This window comes from Hyla sarda, chromosome 5, assembly GCF_029499605.1.
Source record: "Hyla sarda isolate aHylSar1 chromosome 5, aHylSar1.hap1, whole genome shotgun sequence".
NCBI lineage: Eukaryota > Metazoa > Chordata > Amphibia > Anura > Hylidae > Hyla > Hyla sarda.
The window spans coordinates 146,054,752-146,077,078 of record NC_079193.1 but is presented as its reverse complement, the minus strand read 5'-3'; the positions used below and the strand labels follow the sequence as shown (position 1 = coordinate 146,077,078).

At 43.3% G+C, this 22,327-nt stretch overlaps 1 protein-coding gene across 2 annotated transcripts in view; it reads right to left on the bottom strand.

The window, feature by feature from the left end:
* The window catches only part of VPS41 (VPS41 subunit of HOPS complex), a 272,718-nt gene that overhangs the window by 193,903 nt on the left and 56,488 nt on the right, over nucleotides 1-22,327 (bottom strand). For both annotated transcript variants that reach the window (XM_056520459.1, XM_056520460.1), the window contains exon 3: nucleotides 10,322-10,429. In XM_056520459.1, coding sequence (XP_056376434.1) covers nucleotides 10,322-10,429 — 108 coding nt within the window. The remainder of the gene's footprint in view (nucleotides 1-10,321; nucleotides 10,430-22,327) is intronic.

Sequence of the window (22,327 nt, the reverse complement as noted above, 5' to 3'; positions counted from 1 at the left end):
GGATAGATGGGCAATAGGCAGGGACAGAAAAAAAAAGGGATGGTGGGAGCTACCCTTTAATGATTGTGATGTCATATGCATGTGATATCTCCATGAGTATTTAAACTCTGATTTTAAAGTATGTGTTATGCCATGAGGGGTGGACTAAACACCGGTTTCTTATATACTACAACTCAGCCCATCAGGACTGAGTAAAAAGGTCCACTTGTTGTCCCTCACTAAAGATTATTAAAACTTAACTTTTATTAACTGAAAATAGTGATAGTAATAGTGAGCATCACAAGCACTCTATGCTGCTTATATATTATTTTCCAATTGGACGAATATTTAAACTTCAGTATAGCACACCTCCAGTGTGTGCTGATAGACAGTGCTGATGCTGTTGTTAAAATTCCTCACAATGCCCCCCGTTAAAGGGGTACTTCGCCCCTAGCATCTTATCCTCTAAGATGTCAGATCGCCGAGGTCCCGCTGCTGGGGAGCCCCGGGATCTCTGGTGCAGCACCCCGCATTCATTACTCCACAGAGCAAACTCGCTCTGTGCATAATGACCGGCGATACAGGGGCCGGAGCATTGTGACGTCATGGCTCCGCCCCTCATGACAACACAGCCCGCCCCCTTAATTCAAGTCTATGGGAGGGGGCGTGATAGCCGCCACGCCCCCCACCCATAGACTTGTATCGAGGGGAGGGTGACGGCACAAGGGGGCGGAGCCGTGACGTAACGATGCTCTGGCCCCTGTATTGCCCGTCATTAAGCACACAGCGAGTTTGCTCTGTGCAGTAATGATAGCGGGGTGCTGCAGCGGAGATCCCGGGGGTCCCAGCGGCGGGACCCCCTGAGATCGGACATCTTATCCCCTATACTTTGGACAGGGGATAAGATGCTAGGGGCGGAGTACCCCTTTAAGGGGCAATGACCATGAGAACACCACATGTTTATTTTTTATAACCTCCCACATCAACATATGGATCAAGACCCCCCCCCCCCCCCCCCCCCGCTAACAGCCAATAATGGACGGGTCATTTTATCTATCCTGAGGTGCATAAGATTGACCAATCAGGGAATATTCACCTATGCAGGTAAAAACCTGCTTCTTTAATCGCTATTCCAACTGCCATTCACCTTAGCTCAAAGTAGGGGGAAATGGAGGGAGTGCTGTTCTTAGATGCAATAAGTAGGCTCAGCTCTTCAAAGACATTATTAATGAACAAGATGAATGAACTATTTCAATACCCTGGCTGGTAGCTCTCACTGAAACAGATTCATAAAAAAAAGGTAAAACCTTCATTTAGGCTCCTGGATTCTAATTTATAGATCCAAAAGGCTTCTTCCTTTAGAAGTTTACCATTTAAATTACCACGTCTTGGACCCAAATTGCTTTTCTGAATGCCCCAAAACTTGAATAACATAACATTTCCACTGTGGACTTCTCTAACGTGCTTCGACAAGGGGGTATCCATATGGGTATTGATTGTGCTAATATGTTTGGATATCCATCTGCAAAGTTGCTGAACTGTCTTGCCCACATACAATTTTGACAATGGGCATTGTCCGCATAAATTACTCCGGTTGTCTGGCAATTTAGAAATGTTTATTATACTTCTTTTTATCCACCGGGTTAATGAATTCCTTAATTTTTGGCATGAACTTGCAAAAAGTACAACCCCCACAGGGGTATGATCCAGTTGTAGGTGATTTTAACCACATCTGTGTATTGGTTTCTGAGAAGAAACTAAGGACCAGGGATTCCTTCATATTTTTTCCTCAGCTATGCGTTATGGCTGTTTTTTTTAGGTAGCACTTCTTTAAGGTCCGTGTCACTGGACAAAAGTGGCCAATATTTCTCCAAGATCTTTACAACTTGTTTGTTATTGGAATCATACGTTCCAATACAACAAATGATTTTTTGTGGATCATTAGCGGAACTAGCTTGGTTTGTCAGTAATTGGCTGCATGGTGTCGCTCTCGGTCTTGCATAGGCTCTATGGAGCCATTTCTTGGGGTACCCACGACTCAGGAATCTCATATACAGTAAAAGTTATGTTTTAATCATCTTTAGTGTGGGACAATAAGTGGACCTTTTTACTCAGTCCTGATGGGCTAAGTTGTAGTATATGACTAAGGATCATGCACGATCCAAAACGCGTTGGGTTTGTCCTGTCACTTGTTCTGTATCCTATGATCCTCCAATAAAGTAACCTGATTTTACTGCACCTAGTGCTGGATATCGTTCATTGCATTACTGTATCCAGTCCGGAGGTGCTGCCGGCCAGTCCGAGCGCAGGTGGTGGGATTGAGGGAAAGAGAGCTGTCTGCAGTGTGTGATTGCATATCATTGTCAGACTTCCTGTCGTTATGACCTTAGAGGCCATGTAGTCCTTACGAAAAATTTAGTGCATCATTTATATTACGTAACCATATAAAAAGGAAATGCTAAATACATATTTTCTATATGCTGTGAAGGGTCCGAATTGAATATTATTAAAAACGGTAATCATAATAAAAAAGAAAAAATATATATAATTATACATTTTTATATATTAATAATCATCACAATACTTTATTATTATTACGGTTATGAAGAAGCATGGCTTGGGAGCTGGACACCTGTGCTTGGTTACCTTCATGTACTACAGAAAAAGCTCTGTTTGCTCTACCTTTCTCTTCTTACAACCATCTATAACAGCAAGAGAAAGGATAAGTAGTGGGGAATGGATAACCCAGGATTGTAATATCATCATCCTCCTCCCATAATAGTCTAATATTATTAACATGTAGCTACCAACAGGTGCAGACTGACAGGAAGGTCCAATAGGACGCCGTCCTAAGGCCCGGCAGGGAAAAGGGCCCGCTGTCAGCCACCAGTCAATTAAAAAAAAAAATTCAAAATTGCCCGGGCCCGGCACAGGGAAAGGGCCCGCCCTCTGCAGCCGCACAACCTACACCCCTAACCCCCGCAGCTGCCGTGTGCCTATTTCACAACTCCCGCCGGGCGCTACCTTTCATTACCCTGCGCCGCCTCCTCCGTCACTTTTATCCACGCCACTGAGGACTTTGACAGCACCGCTGTGGCTGACTGGGAGATCGACGTCATCACGTCACGGGCGGCATCATAGAGAGGAGCTAGTGGAGCAGATTCCGCCGCTCCTCTCTGTCAGGGAGAAGTCCTGTGCCACAGCCTCTGGGGCAGCTTCCAGGCCGCAGCGCACCATCACTCACCGCTGGAGTCGGTCCTGATCAGATCCGGACTGTGAGGTGAGAGGGGATTATTCCATTATGGGTAGTTGGGTATTATTCTATAGTGTGTGTGGGGGGATTATTCTATAATGTGTGGGGGAGATTATTACATGATTTTTTTTTTTTTTTGGGGGGGGGGGGGGTATTCTGTAGTGTGTGTGTGTGTGTGTGTGTGTGTGTGTGTGTGTGTGTGTGTGTGGGGGGGTTATTCTATAATGTGTGGGGGGGATTATTCTATAATGTTAGGAGGGAAGAAATTATGCATGTGAGGGGAGATAATAATAATTATTATAATCCTCCCCTCACATGTATGCAACATCTGCCCCTCACATATAATCTGATAATCCCCTCCTCACATGTATAATCCCCTCACATACAATCTGATTATAAGATTATATATGTGAGGAGGGGGGTTATCAATGTGAGGAGGGGGGTTATCAATGTGAGGAGGGGGGTTATCAATGTGAGGAGGGGGTTATCAATGTGAGGAGAGGATTATACATGTGAGGAGGGGGTTATCAGACTATACATGTGAGGGGGAGATGATACTTACATGTGAGGGGAGGATTATAATAATCCCCTCCTCACATGTATAATTCCCTCCTCACATACAATCTGATTATGAGATTATACATGTGAAGAGGGGATTATACATGTGATGAGGGGATTATAGATGTGAGGAGGGAATTATACATGTGAGGAGGGAATTATACATGTGAGGAGGGAATTATACATGTGAGGAGGGAATTATACATGTGAGGAGGGAATTATACATGTGAGGGGGAGACGATACATATATGTGAGGGGAGGATTATAATAATCCCCTCCTCACATGTATAATCCCCTCCTCACATGTATAATCCCCTCCTCACATGTATATAATCCCCTCCTCACATGTATATAATCCCCTCCTCACTTGTATAATTCCCTCCTCACAAGTATAATCCCCTCCTCACATGTATAATCTCATAATAAGATTGTATGTGAGGGGATTATACATGTGAGGAGGGAATTATACATGTGAGGAGGGGATTATACATGTGCGGAGGGGATTATACATGTGAGGAGGGGATTATTATAATTCTCCCCTCACATATATGTATCGTCTCCCCCTCACATGTATAATCTGATAATCCCCTCCTCACATTTATAATCCCCTCCTCACATGTATAATTCCCTCCACACATATATAATCCCCTCCTCACATGTATAATCCCCTCCTCACATTTATAATTCCCTCCTCACATTTATAATTCCGTTCACATACAATCTGATTATGAGATTATACATGTGAGGAGGGGATTATACATGTGAGGAGTGGATTATACATGTGAGGAGGGGATTATACATGTGAGGAGGGGATTATACATGTGAGGAGGGGATTATACATGTGAAGAGGGGGTTATCAATGTGAGGAGGGGATTATACATGTGAGGAGGGGATTATCAGATTATACATTTGAGGGGGAGACAATACATATATGTGAGGGGAGGATTATAATAATCCCCTCACATGTATAATCCCCTCCTCACGTGTATAATCCCCTCCTCACATGTATAATTCCCTCCACACATATATAATCCCCTCCTCACATGTATAATCCCCTCCTCACATGTATAATTCCCTCCTCACATTTATAATTCCCCTCACATACAATCTGATTATGAGATTATACATGTGAGGAGGGGATTATACTTGTGAGGAGGGGATTATACATGTGAGGAGGGGATTATACATGTGAGGAGGGAATTATACATGTGAAGAGGGGGTTATCAATGTGAGGAGGGGATTATACATGTGAGGAGGGGATTATCAGATTATACATGTGAGGGGGAGACGATACATATATGTGAGGGGAGGATTATAATAATTCCCTCACATGTATAATCCCCTACTCACATGTATAATCCCCTCCTCACATTTATAATTCCCCTCACATACAATCTGATTATGAGATTATACATGTGAGGAGGGGATTATACAGGTGAGGAGTGGATTATATATGTGAGGAGGGAATTATACATGTGAGGAGGGGATTATACATGTGAGGAGGGGGTTATCAGAATATACATGTGAGAGGGAGACGATACATATATGTGAGGGGAGGATTATAATAATCCCCTCCTCACATGTATATAATCCCCTCCTCACATGTATATAATCCCCTCCTCACATGTATATAATCCCCTCCTCACATGTATATAATTCCCTCCTCACATGTATATAATCCCCTCCTCACATGTATAATCCCCTCCTATCATGTATAAGGCTCGATTCACACTTATGATTCTCCAGAAGAAATTTCCGCCAGCAATCCCTTTAAGCGGCACTAAGACCGTGCAGATCTTTCTGCAGATCTGCTCAGAAATGCATTGCTGTCTGGCAGAAATTCCATCTGGAGATTCTTCAGTGTGAACCTAGTAATCAGATAATGTAAGAAGTATTACTCCCCCCCCCGTATGTATCCTGTACTGATCCTGCATTATACTTCTTGCTCTTAGATCCAGCATTAAATTTACGTGCATGTATGTTGAAACCATTGTATGTTGAGACCATAACTCTATGGAAACCTGGTAATTGGTTCTGAAGCCACCAAAATGTCATCCAAAAATAGGAAGAAGTGAGGATTAAAGAATATATGTCATGTGCGATACTGTCTGCTAAGCCTGTGTATCTAAATCTGTCATGTGCGATATTGTCTGCTAAGCCTATGTATCTAAATCTGTCATGTGTGATACTGTCTGCTGAGCCTATGTATCTAAATAGGTCATGTGTGATACTGTCTGCTGATCCTATGTATCTAAATCTGTCATGTGCGATACTTTCTGCTTAGCCTGTGTATCTAAATCTGTCATGTGTGATACTGTCTGCTGAGCCTATGTATCTAAATCTGTCATGTGTGATATTGTCTGCTGAGCCTGTGTATCTAAATCTGTCATTTGTGATACTGTCTGCTGAGCCTGTGTATCTAAATCCATTATGTGCGATACTGCCTGCTGAGCCTGTGTATCCAAATCAGTTATGTGTGATACTGTTTGGTCAGCCTGTGTATCTAATCCTATCATGTATCATACTACTGCTGAGCTTGGGGCTGGACTGGCCATGTGAGATAGGCCACAATAAGGGGCCCTGGGCGGAGGAGGGAGCAGTGGAGTCAGGAGGGTTTAGGGGTATGATGGGGTCAGAGGGGTCTGGAGGAGGACACAGTGGTTTTAGGACAGAGCAGTCTGGAGTAGGACACAGTGGTCTGGGGGATAGATCGGAGGACTGAAGGAGGACTTTGGGGTCTGGGGGCAGAGTGGTCTGAAGGAGGACTTAGGGGTATAATGGGGGCAGAGGAGTCTGGAGGAAAATTTAGGGGTAAGATGTGGGCAGAGGGGTCTGGAGGAGGATTTAGGGGTATGATTGGGCAGAGGGGTCTGGAGGAGGATTTAGGGGTATGATTGGGCAGAGGGGTCTGGAGGAGGATATAAAAGGTGTAGGGGACAGATGGGTCTGTAAGGAATATATTTAGGAGGCACAGTATCTGGCAGAGTTATAATGATTGTCTTCTTATGGAGGATGAGGATCTGCGGACAAAGTGATTAACCTATGATGTGCTTGTGTCAGACTCTGCAGAGAAGATGGAGCTGGAAGAAGTCCTAGCGTCTGGACCAGATGAAGAAGAGAAGAAATTACATCAGAGAAGATGTCACTCAGGTCACTGATATGATTGTGAAGTCAGTCTGACTGTCCCATCAGAGCTGTAGTCACTGATTTCATTGTGTAGTTTGTCTGACTGTCCTATCAGTCTGCCCCTGGCTACCAACTTTGACATTACCAGAAATAAGCATATAAATTAAGGGTGCTGTACCTGTATAGTTAAATCTGGCCATGTAACATACTTTTTAAGCAATATTTTGTTAAATAAAATGCAGCTGTCACCTATCTTAAAGAAAAAAAGAAAAAAAAACATTTTTGTTGACATTTCATAAGTTATGATTAGCGGGGGGTCTAGGTTCTGATATACCTTCACCAATTTCTAATATAAAGTGAGGGAAGTATTCTGCTGTGCCCCTTTGTTTCCTTTGCATTCGTCTAGAGTGCCGAGCAAGCAATGTACAGATTTCCTATAAATTCGCACTCCACATGGAGGAAAGCCAATCAGAAATGAAAGGGGCCAACCAACTCTTACAGATCAAAACTTATCATGCAACACGATGACCTGTCAGGAGTTTTTTTTTTAAACAGAAAGGTTTTGTAGTTTAAGAGTTCTACAGTTTACTGGAGCCATTCAGACAACAAAACTACAAGTGGCTCAGTTTTGCACCCTATTTTATTGTTTATATTAATGAACACATAAAAATAGACTCCTTCTATGACCTCAGGCTACAAGACCTTCTTATACTTACAGAGTAAAAACTTTCACAAAGTGCATTAAATGTAACAAACAAGAAACACATTAAACGCGAAGAACCATCTTTTTCCACAGACAACCTCAATGACATTAACAGACTGTTTCATATACCAAGCCTTCCATGTCAAATCACAGAAAGTATTTTCAAGACATAGGACATATTTTTAAGATATGAACATCCTTTTATTCCAAAAGAAACAAATAAATGGGCTGCTTTGAAAGCAAAGTATTTCTATCAGTCAAGGAAACACAAACTGTTGATTTCAAGGTGACTAAGTATCTGGAAGACAGCCGATATCACACAAGAAAATCCAAAAACAAGGGGGAAGACAGGACAAAATAAGAAAATGAATTTCAACATAGAAATAGCGAAGGGACAAAGGATGAGGAAGGCAGAAAAGCTTGGAAAGTTCTCTGCTATTTGTTTTTGAAGACTGGAGATTTAGGATCTCTTTCTAATTCCATGAAAGGCATTTTATCTCCCTTACTGTCTACCCCATAAAATATAACAGTAAGTGGATCGGAGCTGGTACATTCCTCCTTTTTGTTTCTTTAATGAAATCCATCAAATGGTCACGACATGCTCAGAAGCTTTGTAATGGTTGTGGGTGATGTTGGATTGAAGGGTTGTGCACTACTAATATAGATCAAAACAACAAAAAACTATACAGGCTAGGAGCCCTCCAGCAAAACAAGTAAAATGGTGGTGTGCTCGCCTAGTCTCATACTGATCTACCTCCATACAACCACAGCAGAATAGTGAGGCGAAGCAGGCTTTAGTAGTGGTCTGAATGGTGGAATTCTGCACCAGCAAGATAGCTATTTTTAAATTCCCAAGAAACTTCAGGGCCCGAGACTTGCATGAGACTATCACAAACTGGATACATGTATGCAAACTTATGACCTCCAGCAACTCCCTGTCTAGGCTGTGATAGTCTCATGCAAGTCTTAGGCTCTGAGGTTGCCGAGGAATTTTAAAAAGATATTCTCCTGCTGGAGCATCGCTGAATGAACACTTTAAAAGGGGTATTCCTATGGAAAAAAAATTCATAACAACTGGCTTCAGAAAGTTTAAGAGATGTGTACATTACTTCTATTAAAACATCTTAATCCTTCAATTTCTGACCATAGTGCTCTCTGCTGACACCTCTGTCCATGTCAGGAACTGTCCAGAGTAGGAGCAAATCCCCATAGCAAACCTCTCCTGCTCTGGACAGTTCCTAAAATGGATCTTTGCCATTTTTGATGATTTATGTACCATCATCTAGACACAAGATGTCTGATTAATCCTTTACTTACTTACATTGGGGGGGATTCATCAACATCAGTGTATGGTAGAGCTTTTTTTTACCCCTTTTTAATGCGTGTATTTGTCATTTACCTGTGCAAAATTTACTAAACTTGCGCACAGGTCTCTGTGAATCATGTGCAGTAATAGAATCCAGCCCATCTCAGCTCTTGTAAAAATATAAGGCAGACTTGTACGTGTGCTTGGAGCTGGTGTATATTTGCGCAAGAAAATGATACTTGCGTCCTTTTTTTTGGGGGGAAAAAAAAGACGCAGTTAATGAATTCATGTCTACCAGAAAAACAGATCTACGGTACACCTGAAGGGTGACATCTTTAGAAAAAGTTCCAACAAAAAGAACGCAGGAAATATCCTTGCGCAAGACTTTGCGCAAGAAAATACACCTAAAATGATTCTATATAGATTGATGAATCCCCCCCCCCATTGTGTGGCACTTGGCTGACTCTCTTCTTCTTCTATCCAATAAGTTAGACAGAAACATTGAAACATAGAATGTGTAGGCAGATAACCATTTGGCCCATCTAATCTGCCCAATATTCTAAGCAACATAGAGAGCCTCTTACCCCTCAATAGTAGGGGTTCCAGAGCGGGGCCGCCCTTCTAAGGGTGTCTTCTCCGCCTGGGGATAGGGACAGAATATGCAATATAAAAGTTTATGGTTCAACAGGTAGGGGCCGTACACCACAAGATCCTACCCTTTCTCCAAGGACATATCAAATAAAAGTTATCTTTTAGTGTTTTTTCTGTTATATTTTAACCCCTTAACAACCAGCATTTAAAACAAATAAATAATAATAATTAAATTTATGGGATTCCAAAAGGAATCTAACATTTTTGCATCATCCAAGCTTTATAATGACTTGTTTTTGGTGAGTTTGTTACATAGGGAAGTGAAAAAGAAAAATATAATTACGAAATTGTGGTTAAACTTCTCCAAAAGGCCACCTCTTTGAGAAGACCATCCCATTATACAGACCAGATATTGTGTGATGGATTTTTGATTCACCCTACATTTTGCAGAGAGGTAGTTTTCTCTGAGAAGACCTCTTTTCAGCTGGAGCATGCACTCCTCCTCTCTTCCCACCCCTCCCTGTTCTGCATGATTGATGTAAAAGGCTTAGTGCTGGAAGCCAAGGAGAGAGGGGAGGGGGAGGTAGGACGCATGCATGCTGTAGCTTGGATACACCTCCTTGACTCTTGAAATCTAAGCATGATATAGGGCTGACAATACAATTATAACTCTTTGTCTTCAGCACTTTATAATACAGAGAGGGCATGAGCATTGTATTTGAGTATCAAGTGTTGGCAAAAAATAAAAAAAATAAAAAGAATCTAGTGAATAAAAAGCAGAATGTATTTATGAACCAAGATATACCTTTTCATGGACTGTCATACAGCTTGCTGCATCTTCTTGTAAGATGTCACTCACTCCATTTGATAGCCTCTCATATTTCAGCTTTGGTTCTTCTTCACTATCATCCTCCTTGATATAAAATAAAACATAAAAAAAAAAATATTATCTATATGTATTAAAGCACATATACAATGTATGGCTGCTTTTTTAACACTGTACACAGATTACTATTTTTATATTTAATAGATTAGGTCTGGAAAGATTAGTATAAGATTTAAGAGGTATGGAAGATTAGCTCTGCAGAACCAGTGAAAATATCAGCCAGAAACAGGAACCTGGAAGGTTTAGGGTGCATGCACACAATGGTGCCATACCCAATTTATTTCACTGAACCGTCAGAAAGTGACTCCAGTCGGGTAATTTTCATGCCATATGCGTTTTTCCAGGACAAAAGTGATCCGACCGGAGCCACTAGCTTAAATCCGGTCAGCTAATTCAAATAATAGGGTACAGCATGGGATATGGCCCCTCTCCCATAGCCAGTTTTCAAATTCTCCTAGACATAAAACTTCCCTGTCTATAGAGGTGGCTTACTAACAGCCACAACAGATAACAAATGTGTTCCTCACCATATAGGTTACAACGTGCAGCAGAAAACCTCCGAATTAAAGCTTTCATATATGTCTTGCCAGGGATTTACCTATTTCTGGATTTCCCATACCTCACCAAGCTTTCCCTGGGTGAGCTATGCACTTCCTGAAACCTGGTATCCACATACAACAGGTAATATAGTAACATAGTTCATAAGGTTGAAAAAAGACCAGAGTCCATCAAGTTCAACCTATAACCCTAATAAGTCCCTATTGAGTTGAGTTGATCCAGAGGAAGGCAAAAAACCCTCATATTAGAGGTAAAAATTCCTTCCAGACTCCAAATATGGCAGTCAGAATAAATCCCTGGATCAACCTTCTGTCCCTTTAAATCTAGTATACATAACCAGTAATGTTATTACTCTCCAAAAATGCATCCAGACCCTTTTTGAACTCTATTACAGAGTTCACCATGACCACCTCCTCCGGCAGAGAATTCCACAGTCTCACTTACAGTAAAGAACCCCCATCTGTGCTGGTGCAGGAACCTTCTTTCCTCTAGACGTAGAGAATGCCCCCTTGTTATAGATACAGTCCTGGGTATAAATAGATTGTGCAAGAGATCTCTGTACGGTCCCCTGATATATTTATACATAGTTATTAGGTCTCCCCTAAGCCTTCTTTTTTCTAAACTAAATAACCCTAATTCTGATAATCTTTCTGGGTACTGTAGTCCTTCCATTCCCCGTATTACTCTGGTTGCCAATCTTTGAACCCTCTCCAGCTCCACTATATCTTTCTTGTACACTGGTGCCCAGTACTGTACACAGTATTCTATGTGTGGTCTGACTAGTGATTTGTACAGCGGTAGAATTATTTCCTTGTCGTGGGCATCTATGCCCCTATTGATGCACCCCATGATTTTATTAGCCTTGGCAGCAGCTGCGCGACACTGGTCACTACAGCTAAATGTACTGTTAACTAAGACTCCTAAGTCCTTTTCCATGTCAGTCGTCCCAAGTGTTCTCCCATTTAATACATAATCCCAGCCCGGATTTTTCTTCCCCATGTGCATTACCTTACATTTATCAGTGTTGAACCTCATCTGCCACTTCCCAGCCCAAACCTCCAACCTATCCAGATCCATTTGTAACAGTGCACTGTCCTCTATAGTGTTTACCACTTTACAGAGTTTAGTGTCATCTGCAAAGATTGCTACTTTACCCAAGGTAACTTGAGGAAATATATAAAACCCACAACAACCATTTCTGTCACTATCACACCGAAGTTTTAACATTTCAGCAAATAAAGCTACATAAAGAAGCTAAATGAGCGCTGTCAGACCCTAACCATTCATGAGGCTAAACTGGAGGAAGTGCGCGCTTATCTCCTTTTCTCCCAGTTTTGTAACAATTAACATTTTGTGCTAGTAATGTGATGCACATATACTGTCCATGGTTAGAGCTTAAATGGGCACTCTCTTTAAAGGGGTATTCCAGCTTTATTGGATAGGGGATAAGATATATGATCGCAGGGGTCCAGCCGCATGGGAACCCTGCGATCTTGGTGCAGCCCCCGGCATTCTGTGCCGTGCGCTGCCTCCAAGACGGGAAGTGACGTCATGGCCACGCCCTCCATTCATGTCTATGGGAGGGGGCATAACGGCCATTAATCCCCCTCCCATAGACATGAATGGACAATGGCGTGATGTCGCGTTCCCATCTCGGAGGCAGAGCCTGGCACAGAATGCCAGGGGCTGCCCCGAGATCGCGGGGGTCCCCAGAGGAGGGACCCCTGCGATCATACATCTTATCCTCTATTCTTTGGATAGAGGATAAGATGTATAAAGCCAGAATACCCCTTTAAAACTAATTTTTGCTATTGCAAATTGAAGCGTTCTATGTTTTATTTGTGTTTTTAAAAAAAAAAACTCCCTAATTGCCTAGAGCAGTCATCCACTCCGTCGGTGATTATGGCCATGGACGCGGAGAAGGCGTTTGACAGACTCCGTTGGTCATTCGCCTTCTCGGTCCTAGAGCACATGGGTTTCTCTGGGGTTATACTGACAGCCCTCTCAGCCCTTTACTCCCAATCTACGGCCAAGGTGCTTGCTAACGGCTCGTTCTCAAAGCCGTTTCCGATCACTAACGGCTTCAGACAGGGGTGTCACCTCTCTCCCCTAACATACATATTGTCTATGGAACCATTAGCCCAATCTATTTGACAAGATACTAGAGTTCCGGGAGTTACTATTGAGGATAGCACACATACTATAGCCTTATATGCCGACGACGTCATCTTGTCCTTAACTAAGCCAAAGAGTTCACTCCCGGCAGTAATGGAAACCATAGCTAACTATGGAACTCTATCGTATTATCACCTCAACGACAAAAAAAACTCAGGCTCTTCCCATCAATCTTACCCCTTCATTGGTTGCTGAATTAAAAGTGGCCTACCCATTCGATTGGCATGCAACTAACCTTCAATACTTAGGTATTAAACTCTCCTTCCCCTCCAACTTACTCTACTCTGACAATTATGAACGACTCCTTACCACTGTTCAGATGGATATGACCCGCTTACTGAAAACCGATCTCTCCTGGGTGGGCAGGGTAGCTACCTTTCAAATGTTTCTTTTACCTACATTTCTTTACCTTTTTCGCACTTTGCCTATCCCTCTCCCCTCTACTTTTTTCTCAAAGCACAACAAGCTCTTTCATCTTTCATTTGGGCTGGTAAGAGACCCAGGCTGGCCTCACACATTATATCTCGATCTCTCCTTGTTGGAGGTCTAAGCTCCCAAATATTCATTATTATTATATAGCTACTTTGGTATCATTGTTACGGCATTGGTGGTGTGGCTTGGGATCTCTCCCCTGGCGGGACATAGAGTCTTATTTGGTAGCCCCATTCTCACTTAAAGATATTTTGTATGCTCCCTTTTGGTCTCCCCCATCCCTGAAACTGTCTAATCCCATTGTGAAAGCTTCCTATACAGCTTGGACTTTTTTCATCACACATATGGCAAGTCCGGTCCAGATGCCCCTTATGGATACTCCACTCACTTTTTTGCAGTCTCTCATCCTTAATATAGATTTAGCCTCCTGGACTCAGAGAGGTATTGTTCAAGTTTGGCACATGCACAAAGAGGGCCTCTTACTATCATTTTCAGACCTGGCCTCTAAATTTAACATACCAAAGAAGGATTTTTATAAATTCTTACAAGTACGGCACTGCCTGCACAGCCTCACCCCTCCTCCAGGAAACTTTGACTTTAAGGGATTGAAGCCATTCTATTCTGCTCTCATGCACAGTCACAGCGACACCAAACCCTACCCGCTTAGGTTATTGGAAAGGGATCTACTAAAAACCTTTCCAATGTCAGACTGGAAATTAGCTTTCAAACTGCTCTACGCATGTCGAATCAGCAATTAAATCTATTTTGTGTTGGTATTATACACCTGATAGACTGGCTTTGATTTACCCTGATGTCTCAGATAGATGATAGAGAGGATGTGGGAACAGAGGCACGCTCTATCATATCTTTTGGGAGTGCCCTAATATTAAATTCTTTTGGTCTGCGTGTGCTAGATTGTTGAGAGAAGTCTTAGGTTGCACTATACCATGGTCACCTCATTCGGTCTTGCTATTCTTGGAATTGGGATCTATACCCAAACGTAGCAGGGATTTATACTGCATTATTTGTATACTTGCTAAAACAGCTCTGGCGGGTCACTGGAAATCGGCTACTGTCCCAACTTTGGAACATATAATTGCAAAAGTTAACACCACCTATTCCTTTGAAAAAAGTATTGCCCTTGGCTCTGTGAGCTTAAAACCTTTAACGTAAGGTGGGAGAGATGGAAAATGTCCCCAAATTGTATAGATATCTGAAAGATGGTATTCACTAATGTATTTGGTTTCCATGGCTATTGCCAGCCTTCCTTCAATTTTGAGCTTTTCGATTCCCTATAGACAATACATTTGAGCAGTTCACCTAAAGGGATATCCTAAAAGTCACTTACTCTATCTAACTGATGTTACATAACACTGAGTATTGCCCCTTTACTTGCTGTACCCATTTTCTACTAGAGTATGGACCTTACTTTCTTATTGGAATGGACTACATAGAGATGCTGATAACCACTGTTGATTTTCTTTTGGTTTGGTTAAGACTGTTTATGGAACTAAGCCGCACATCCATTTTATTCTTTGGATAGAGGATAAGATGTATAAAGCCAGAATACCCCTTTAAAACAAATTTTTGCTATTGCAAATTGAAGCTTTCTATGTTTTATTTGTGTTTTTAAAAAATCTCCCTACTTGTCCTGAGCACATTTACCCCCATCTCTTGCACAGAATTTGGACTCCTGCTGGCTTGGCAGAAGTCCAAAATCAGGAAATGCTGAGGGTGTGTGTGCAGCCTTAGCCAATCAGAGCTTACATCACACACTGAACTGCTCTGGGCTGTGTGTAGCAGAGTGAGGGAGGAAGTTCTTCCCTGTATGGCTTCAGATGATGTCACACCTGCTGGGTAATGCCCCTTCCCAGTCTGTGAATCTGAAGGAGACCGAGCAGAAAATACAGAGCAATATCAAGGTAGAAAACAAATAAGAAAAATAAAGGCAGGGGGTGGTTTATCATGATGGGGCAGTGAACTGTGAGGATTATAAAATTTAACAAGATCATGAGAGGTACTCATTAAGCATAGTTATGAGCTGAGCTGTTCTTCAGAGTAATTTTATAACCAGAACTGCTTTGAGAGCAGAGACCTTAAAAACAGTGAAGAATGGATTTAGAAAGCATCTTGTAAAAATGTAAAACTTTTCTTAATACCATTTATTTGTAGAAATTGTATTTGGTTATAAATTGCTTTTCCAGTTTAAGGACTGTCCTTGTCAGGGCTACACACCCCTAAGTCACCACAGGGCTAAGCCAAGATAAAGAAACATATTAAGAAACTAGAGTCGGCAATTAATGGTATTCCACTCTTTCTGCCTCATTTTTATTTTTTTATTTTTTTAACATTCAACATCATATTTATGGCTTCAGCCCATGTCCGAGACTATAGCACTCACTTAAAAAAAGGTTCTTTTATTTTATTGCAAATAATAAAGGTTTTAGGTACAAGCACATTTTAAGTAAATATATCAATTTTACTGCTAGTCTAGGGGGATATTTTCTGTGAGATTTTAGTGATCTCAGCATTGACCATAATGGTTGCATTAAAATAACTTATCTATACCCTCAGTACAACAAAGGCAATGAGAAACATCAAAGGATTCAACACTATAAAGGTCTGATATAAAGGATATTAGATATACCATGGGGGAGAGTTCTGCCATGCTTAAAAATAACCTTCTGCAAATGCAGCTTTTCCTCAGAGGGAAAGTGCCCGGTCACTGCCTGTTCATAGGACTTCAAGTTCAAGAATTCTTCCTGTAAAGGTCCATTGCTTATAACACCTGCTGCTCAAAACCTCAAGATACAGCCCTAGTGAAAAATTGTCTCAAGTGAAGACCCACCTCCCAATGGATCTCCAATTGGAACTAAGTAAGTATTAACCCCTTAAGGACCAGGCCATTTTACACCTTAGGACCAGAGCGTTTTTTGAACATCTGACCACTGTCACTTTAAACATTAATAACTCTGGGATGCTTTTACCTATCATTCTGATTCCGAGATTGTTTTTTCGTGACATATTCTACTTTATGTTATTGGTAAAATTTTGTCGATACTTGCATTGTTTCTTAGTGAAAAATTCCAAAATTTGATGAAAAAATTGAAAATTTCTCATTTTTCTAACTTTGAAGCTCTCTGCTTGTAAGGAAAATGGATATTCCAAATCATTTTTTTTTTTTTATTCACATATACAATATGTCTACTTTATGTTTGCATCATAAAATGTGCGTGTTTTTTTCTTTTGGAAGACACCAGAGGGCTTCAAAGTTCAGCAGCAATTTTCCAATTTTTCACAAAATTTCCAAAATCACAATTTTTCAGGGACCAGTTCAGGTTTGAAGTGGATTTGAAGGGTCTTCATATTAGAAATACCCCACAAATGACCCCATTATAAAAACTGCAGCCCCCAAAGTATTCAAAATGACATTCAGTCAGCATTTTAACCCTTTAGGTGTTTCACAGGAATAGCAGCAAAGTGAAGGAGAAAATTCACAATCTTCATTTTTTACACTCGCATGTTCTTGTAGACCCAATTTTTGAATTTTTACAAGGGGTAAAAGGAGAACATTTATATTTATATTTGTAGCCCAATGTGTCTCGAGTAAGCACATACCTCATCTGTCTATGTAAAGTGTTAGGCGGGCGCAGTAGAGAGCTCAGAAGCGAAGGAGCGACAAGAGGATTTTGGAGAGTACGTTTTTCTGAAATGGTTTTTGGGGGGCATGTTGCATTTAGGAAGCCCCTATGGTGCCAGAACAGGGAAAAAAAACACATGGCATACCATTTTGGAAACTAGACCCATTGAGGAACGTAACAAGGAATAAAGTGAGCCTTAATACCCCACAGGTGTTTCACGACTTTTGCATATGTAAAAAAAATTTAAAAAAATTTCACTAAAATGTGTGTTTCCCCCCAAATTTCACATTTATGCAAGGGTTAATAGCAGAAAATACCCCCTAAAATTTGTAACCCCATCTCTTCTGAGTATGGAGGTACCCCATAAGTTGACCTGAAGTGCACTATGGGCGAACTACAATGCTCAGAAGAGAAGGAGTCATATTTGGCTTTTTGAGAGCTAATTTTGCTCGGGGGGGGGGGGGGCCATGTCACATTTAGGAAGCCCCTATGGTGCCAGGACAGCAAAATAACCCCCACATGGCATACCATTTTGGAAACTAGACCCCTTGAGGAAGGTAACAAGGGGTACAGTGAGCATTTACCCCCCACTGGTGTCTGGCAGATCTTTGGAACAGTGGGCTGTACAAAATTTTTTATTTGCACAGCCCACTGTTCCAAAGATCTGTCAGACACCAGTGGGGTGTAAATTCTCACTGCACACCTCATTACATTCCGTGAGGGGTGTAGTTTCCGAAATGGGGTCACATGTGGGGTTTTGTTTGTTTTGCGTTTGTCAAAACCGCTGTAACAATCAGCCACCCCTGTGCAAATCACCTCAAATGTACATGGTGCACTCTCCCTTCTGGGCCTTGTTGTGCGCCCCCAGAGCACTTTGCGTCCACATATGGGGTATCTCCGTACTCGGGAGAAATTGCATTACAAATTTTTTCCCTTTTACCTCTTGTCAAAATGAAAAGTATGGGGCAACACCAGCATGTTAGTGTAAAAAATTTATTTTTTTACACTAACATGCTGGTGTAGACCCCAACTTCACCTTTTCATAAGGGGTGAAAGGAGAAAAAGCCCCCCAAAATTTGTTAGGCAATTTCTCCCGAGTACGGCGATACCCCATTTGTGTCCCAAAACTGTTGCCTTGAAATACGACAGGGCTCCAAAGTGAGAGAGCGCCATGCGCATTTGAGGTCTGAATTAGGGATTTGCATAGGGGTATTCTACGCCAGTGATTCCCAAACAGGGTGCCTCCAGCTGTTGCAAAACTCCCAGCATGCTTGGACAGTCAACGGCTGTCCGACAATACTGGGAGTTGTTGTTTGGCAACAGCTGGAGGCTCCATTTTGGAAACAGTGGCGTATCAGACGCTTTCATTTTTATTGGGGAGGGGGGCTGTGTAGGTGTGTGTATATGTAGTGTTTTTTTTACTTTTTATTTTATTTTGTGTTAGTGTAGTGTAGTGTTTTTAGGGTACAGTCACACGGGCGGGGGGTTACAGCAAGTTTCCCGCTGCGAGTTTGAGCTGCCGCGCAAAATTTGCTGCATCGCAAACTTGCAGCCTGATACTCACTGTAAGCCCCCTGTCCATGTGAATGTATCCTGTACATTCACAGGGGGGGGGGGGGGGACACCTCTAGCTGTTGCAAAACTACAACTCCCAGCATGCACAGTCTATCAGTGCATGCTGGTAGTTATAGTTTTGCAACAGCTGGAGGCACACGGGTTGGGAAACACTGAGTTAGGAAACAGACAATGTTTCCCAACCAGTGTGCCTCCTGTTGTTGCAAAACTACAACTCCCAGCATTCTCAGGCATGCTGGAAGTAGTACGGCAACATCTTTAGAGCCAGATGTTGCCGAACTACAACTCCCAGCATGCTTGGAGTTGTAGTTTTGCAAGATCTGGAGGACTACAGTTTGCAGACCACTAATACAGTGGTTCCCAATCTGTGCCCTTCCAGATGTTGCAAAACTACAACTCCCAGTATGCCAAAACTGTCCAGGCATGCTGGGAGTTGTAGTTCTGCAACATCTGAAGGGCCAGATGTTACAGAACTACAACTCCCAGCATGCCTGGACAGTAAGGGCATGCTGAGGATGTGTAGTTTTGCAACATCTGGAAGGGCACAGTGGTCTCCAAACTGTGGACCTCCAGATGTTGCAAAACTACAACTCCCAGCATGCCCAGACGCCAAGGGCTGTCTGGGCATGCTGGGAGTTGTAGTTTACAAGGTCCCATTACAGCAATGCATGTCGCTTTACGGCGACGTGCATTGATGTAAAGGGCCCAACCGCGGCTGAAGATCTACTCACCTGTCGCCGCCGCCGCCATCTTCCTCGCCAGGATCCGGGTCTTCAGGGACGAGGTAAGTACCGGGGCCGGTCCCCAGCACTCCCCCGTCCCCCGCCGCGTCCTCCGGTCTTCCTCCCGTCCTCTCCGGACTTTCAGGGGCCGGGCAGGGCGGGAGGAAGTAACCGCCCCCCCTCCTGCGATTGGTCGGTTAACTAACCGACGGATCGCAGGGGATCGGAGGTGGTGGCAGGCTTGCCGCCTCGCTCCGATACTCCAGCATGGTCCTGGCTGTCTGTGACAGCCGGGATCATGCGAAATTACCGGGCGGTCGGGTCCCAGAGACCCGATCAGCCCGGTATCGCCGCAGATCGCAAGGGCGATTTCCTACATGGCCCCCCTCGGCGTTTGCCCTGGATGCCTGCTGAAGGATTTCAGCAGGCATCCAGTTCCGATCTCTGCCCGGCGAGCGGCAGGGACCGGAAAAGGCCATGACGTCGTGGGACGTCATTGGTCCTTAAGGCCCAGGGTGCCATGACGTCCCACGACGTCATTGGTCCTTAAGAGGTTAAAGGGGTATTCCAGGCCAAAACTTTTTTTTATATATCTACTGGCTCCGGAAAGTTAAACAGATTTATAAATTACTTTGATTAAAAAATTGTAATCCTTGCAATAGTTATTAGCTTCTGAAGTTGTTTTTTTTTTTTTTGTTTTTTTTTTTGGTCTAACTGCTTTCTGATGACTCACTTCCCGGGAATCTTTGGATTTGCTTTGGACTTGATAAAGGGAGGAATCCCGAAAGCTTCTCTACAAAATCCTGTTAGTCCAATAAAAAAGGTATTACAAGATACTGCAACATTTTATGATTTGCATCACTGGACTAATACGGCTACTCAAATTTACTATATATATATATATGTGTGTGTGTGTGTTTGCACTTTACAATAAAAAGAAAACTTTCTGCAACCTACCTGGTGAGTGCTGCCATCTTCTTCCAGCACGTACCGTATTTATCGGCATATAACACGCACTTTTTAGGCTAAAATTTTTTGCCTAAAGTCTACCTGCGTGTTATACGCCGATAAGCCGCTGCAGTTCAATGATTTAAAGCGGGCGCTTTAAATCAATGAACTGCAGCGGCTTTGCAGGTGCAGAGACCTGCCGTCACTGCTGGCTTCTCTGTCCACTCGTCATTGCGCCGTGCAGTGCATAGCAACAACGCAGGGGACGCACACCGGAGGCCTGAAGCAGAACAGACTCGACCCCAGCAACAGATAATTATACAACCGGGGATGGGGGAGGCAACGGGGCAGCGGCGCCGCTGCCCCATCGCCGGCGCCGCTTCTCTCCCCCTGGCTATCTGCGCTGGCAATGGGGCGCCGGCACCGATAGTCAGGGGGAGAGAACGGGCAGCGGCGCAGATAGCCAGCGGGAGAGAAGCGGCGGCAGCAGGGTTCTAGACCCCAGGAAAGGCAGGGGGAGAGAAGCGGGCAGCGACGGCCTCTCTCACCCTGCCTTTCCTGGGGGTGTATCGGGGTATATGCATGCACACACACGCACCCTCATTTTACCAAGGATATTTGGGTAAAAAACTTTTTTTACCCAAATATACTTGGTAAAATGAGGGTGCGTGTTATAGGCCGGTGCGTGGTATATCCCGATAAATACGGTATATATATGAGTCTAACTTTAGATGGTGTTGGCCGGTTTTATCTTTTTTCAATTAACCATTGTCCTAGTTCTGGCCAGTGCCCAGTAATGCTCAAAAACTATCCAAATGACCTTGGTAACTAATGAGGCTTTTGTTGGATAACAAGCTTTTGCTACTAAGAAATAAAGTATAAAAGGAACCCTGTGGGGAGCGTGGCCTGGCAGCCGGAGAACATGGTCGCATATTAGGAGCGCTCCACACTTCAGCCTGCTAAAAGCGACCTATTTCCAGCTATACACCGCACTAACCTGCTGAATCCCGGTACTGAAACTCCGTAGAGGTGACAGCTAGATGGAGAAAGCCATCTAAGACCGGGAGGCTGGATAAATTCACGTTTACCCCGCGGGCGGCTTCTCACCAAGATGGCGCCATCTCCTCACCAGACCTGCATGCTGCGCGCTCCCCGCAGATGCGGGGACGCTCTCCTTCACGGTCTTCGCTGCTTCATAGCAGATCTACTTCAGACCCGTCGCTCCATCTATCTGCCTTCAATCTCTGGGTTGGAGTTACAGCCAGCTAACTGCCAACAACAGCGGGAAAGGGCTCTGGAGAGATCATCGGCACGCTGGGATCGGCGTTCCGCTCTGAGGTCAGTGGAACTACTAGAGGAGGCCTCTTCCTCATCCAGCACGAAAATCCCTCACACGCAGCTGAATGACCTGCAGGCGAGTATAATGGAGGGGGAATGGGACACTCTCTCTCCAGGAGGTGACATAGCGCTTGATCCTCTAGCCAACATTCCTGTATCTAATAAATCCCTCACAGACACCGCATTGAAGGATATGCTATTACTGCTACGCACTTCCTTTCTACATGATATCCATAAAATGGTGCGCCCTATGCAGGACAACATCCACGCCTTGGGTGACAGAGTGGATCATCTAGAATAAAAATTTGGTGATTTTGCAGTATCCCACAATGCCCTTATTGATCTGAGGGATGATCTAGAGGAAGAAGTGTCTGCACTTAAAATGGTGGATTTAGAAGACAGGAGCAGACGTAATAATGTGAAACTAAGGGGTATTCCCGAAAACGTTGCCCCGGCAGATATTCCGGACTATGTTCACTCTGCTCCAAGCCACCCTGCTGACCTGTCCTATTCAATCAAGAGCTTATTGTTGATAG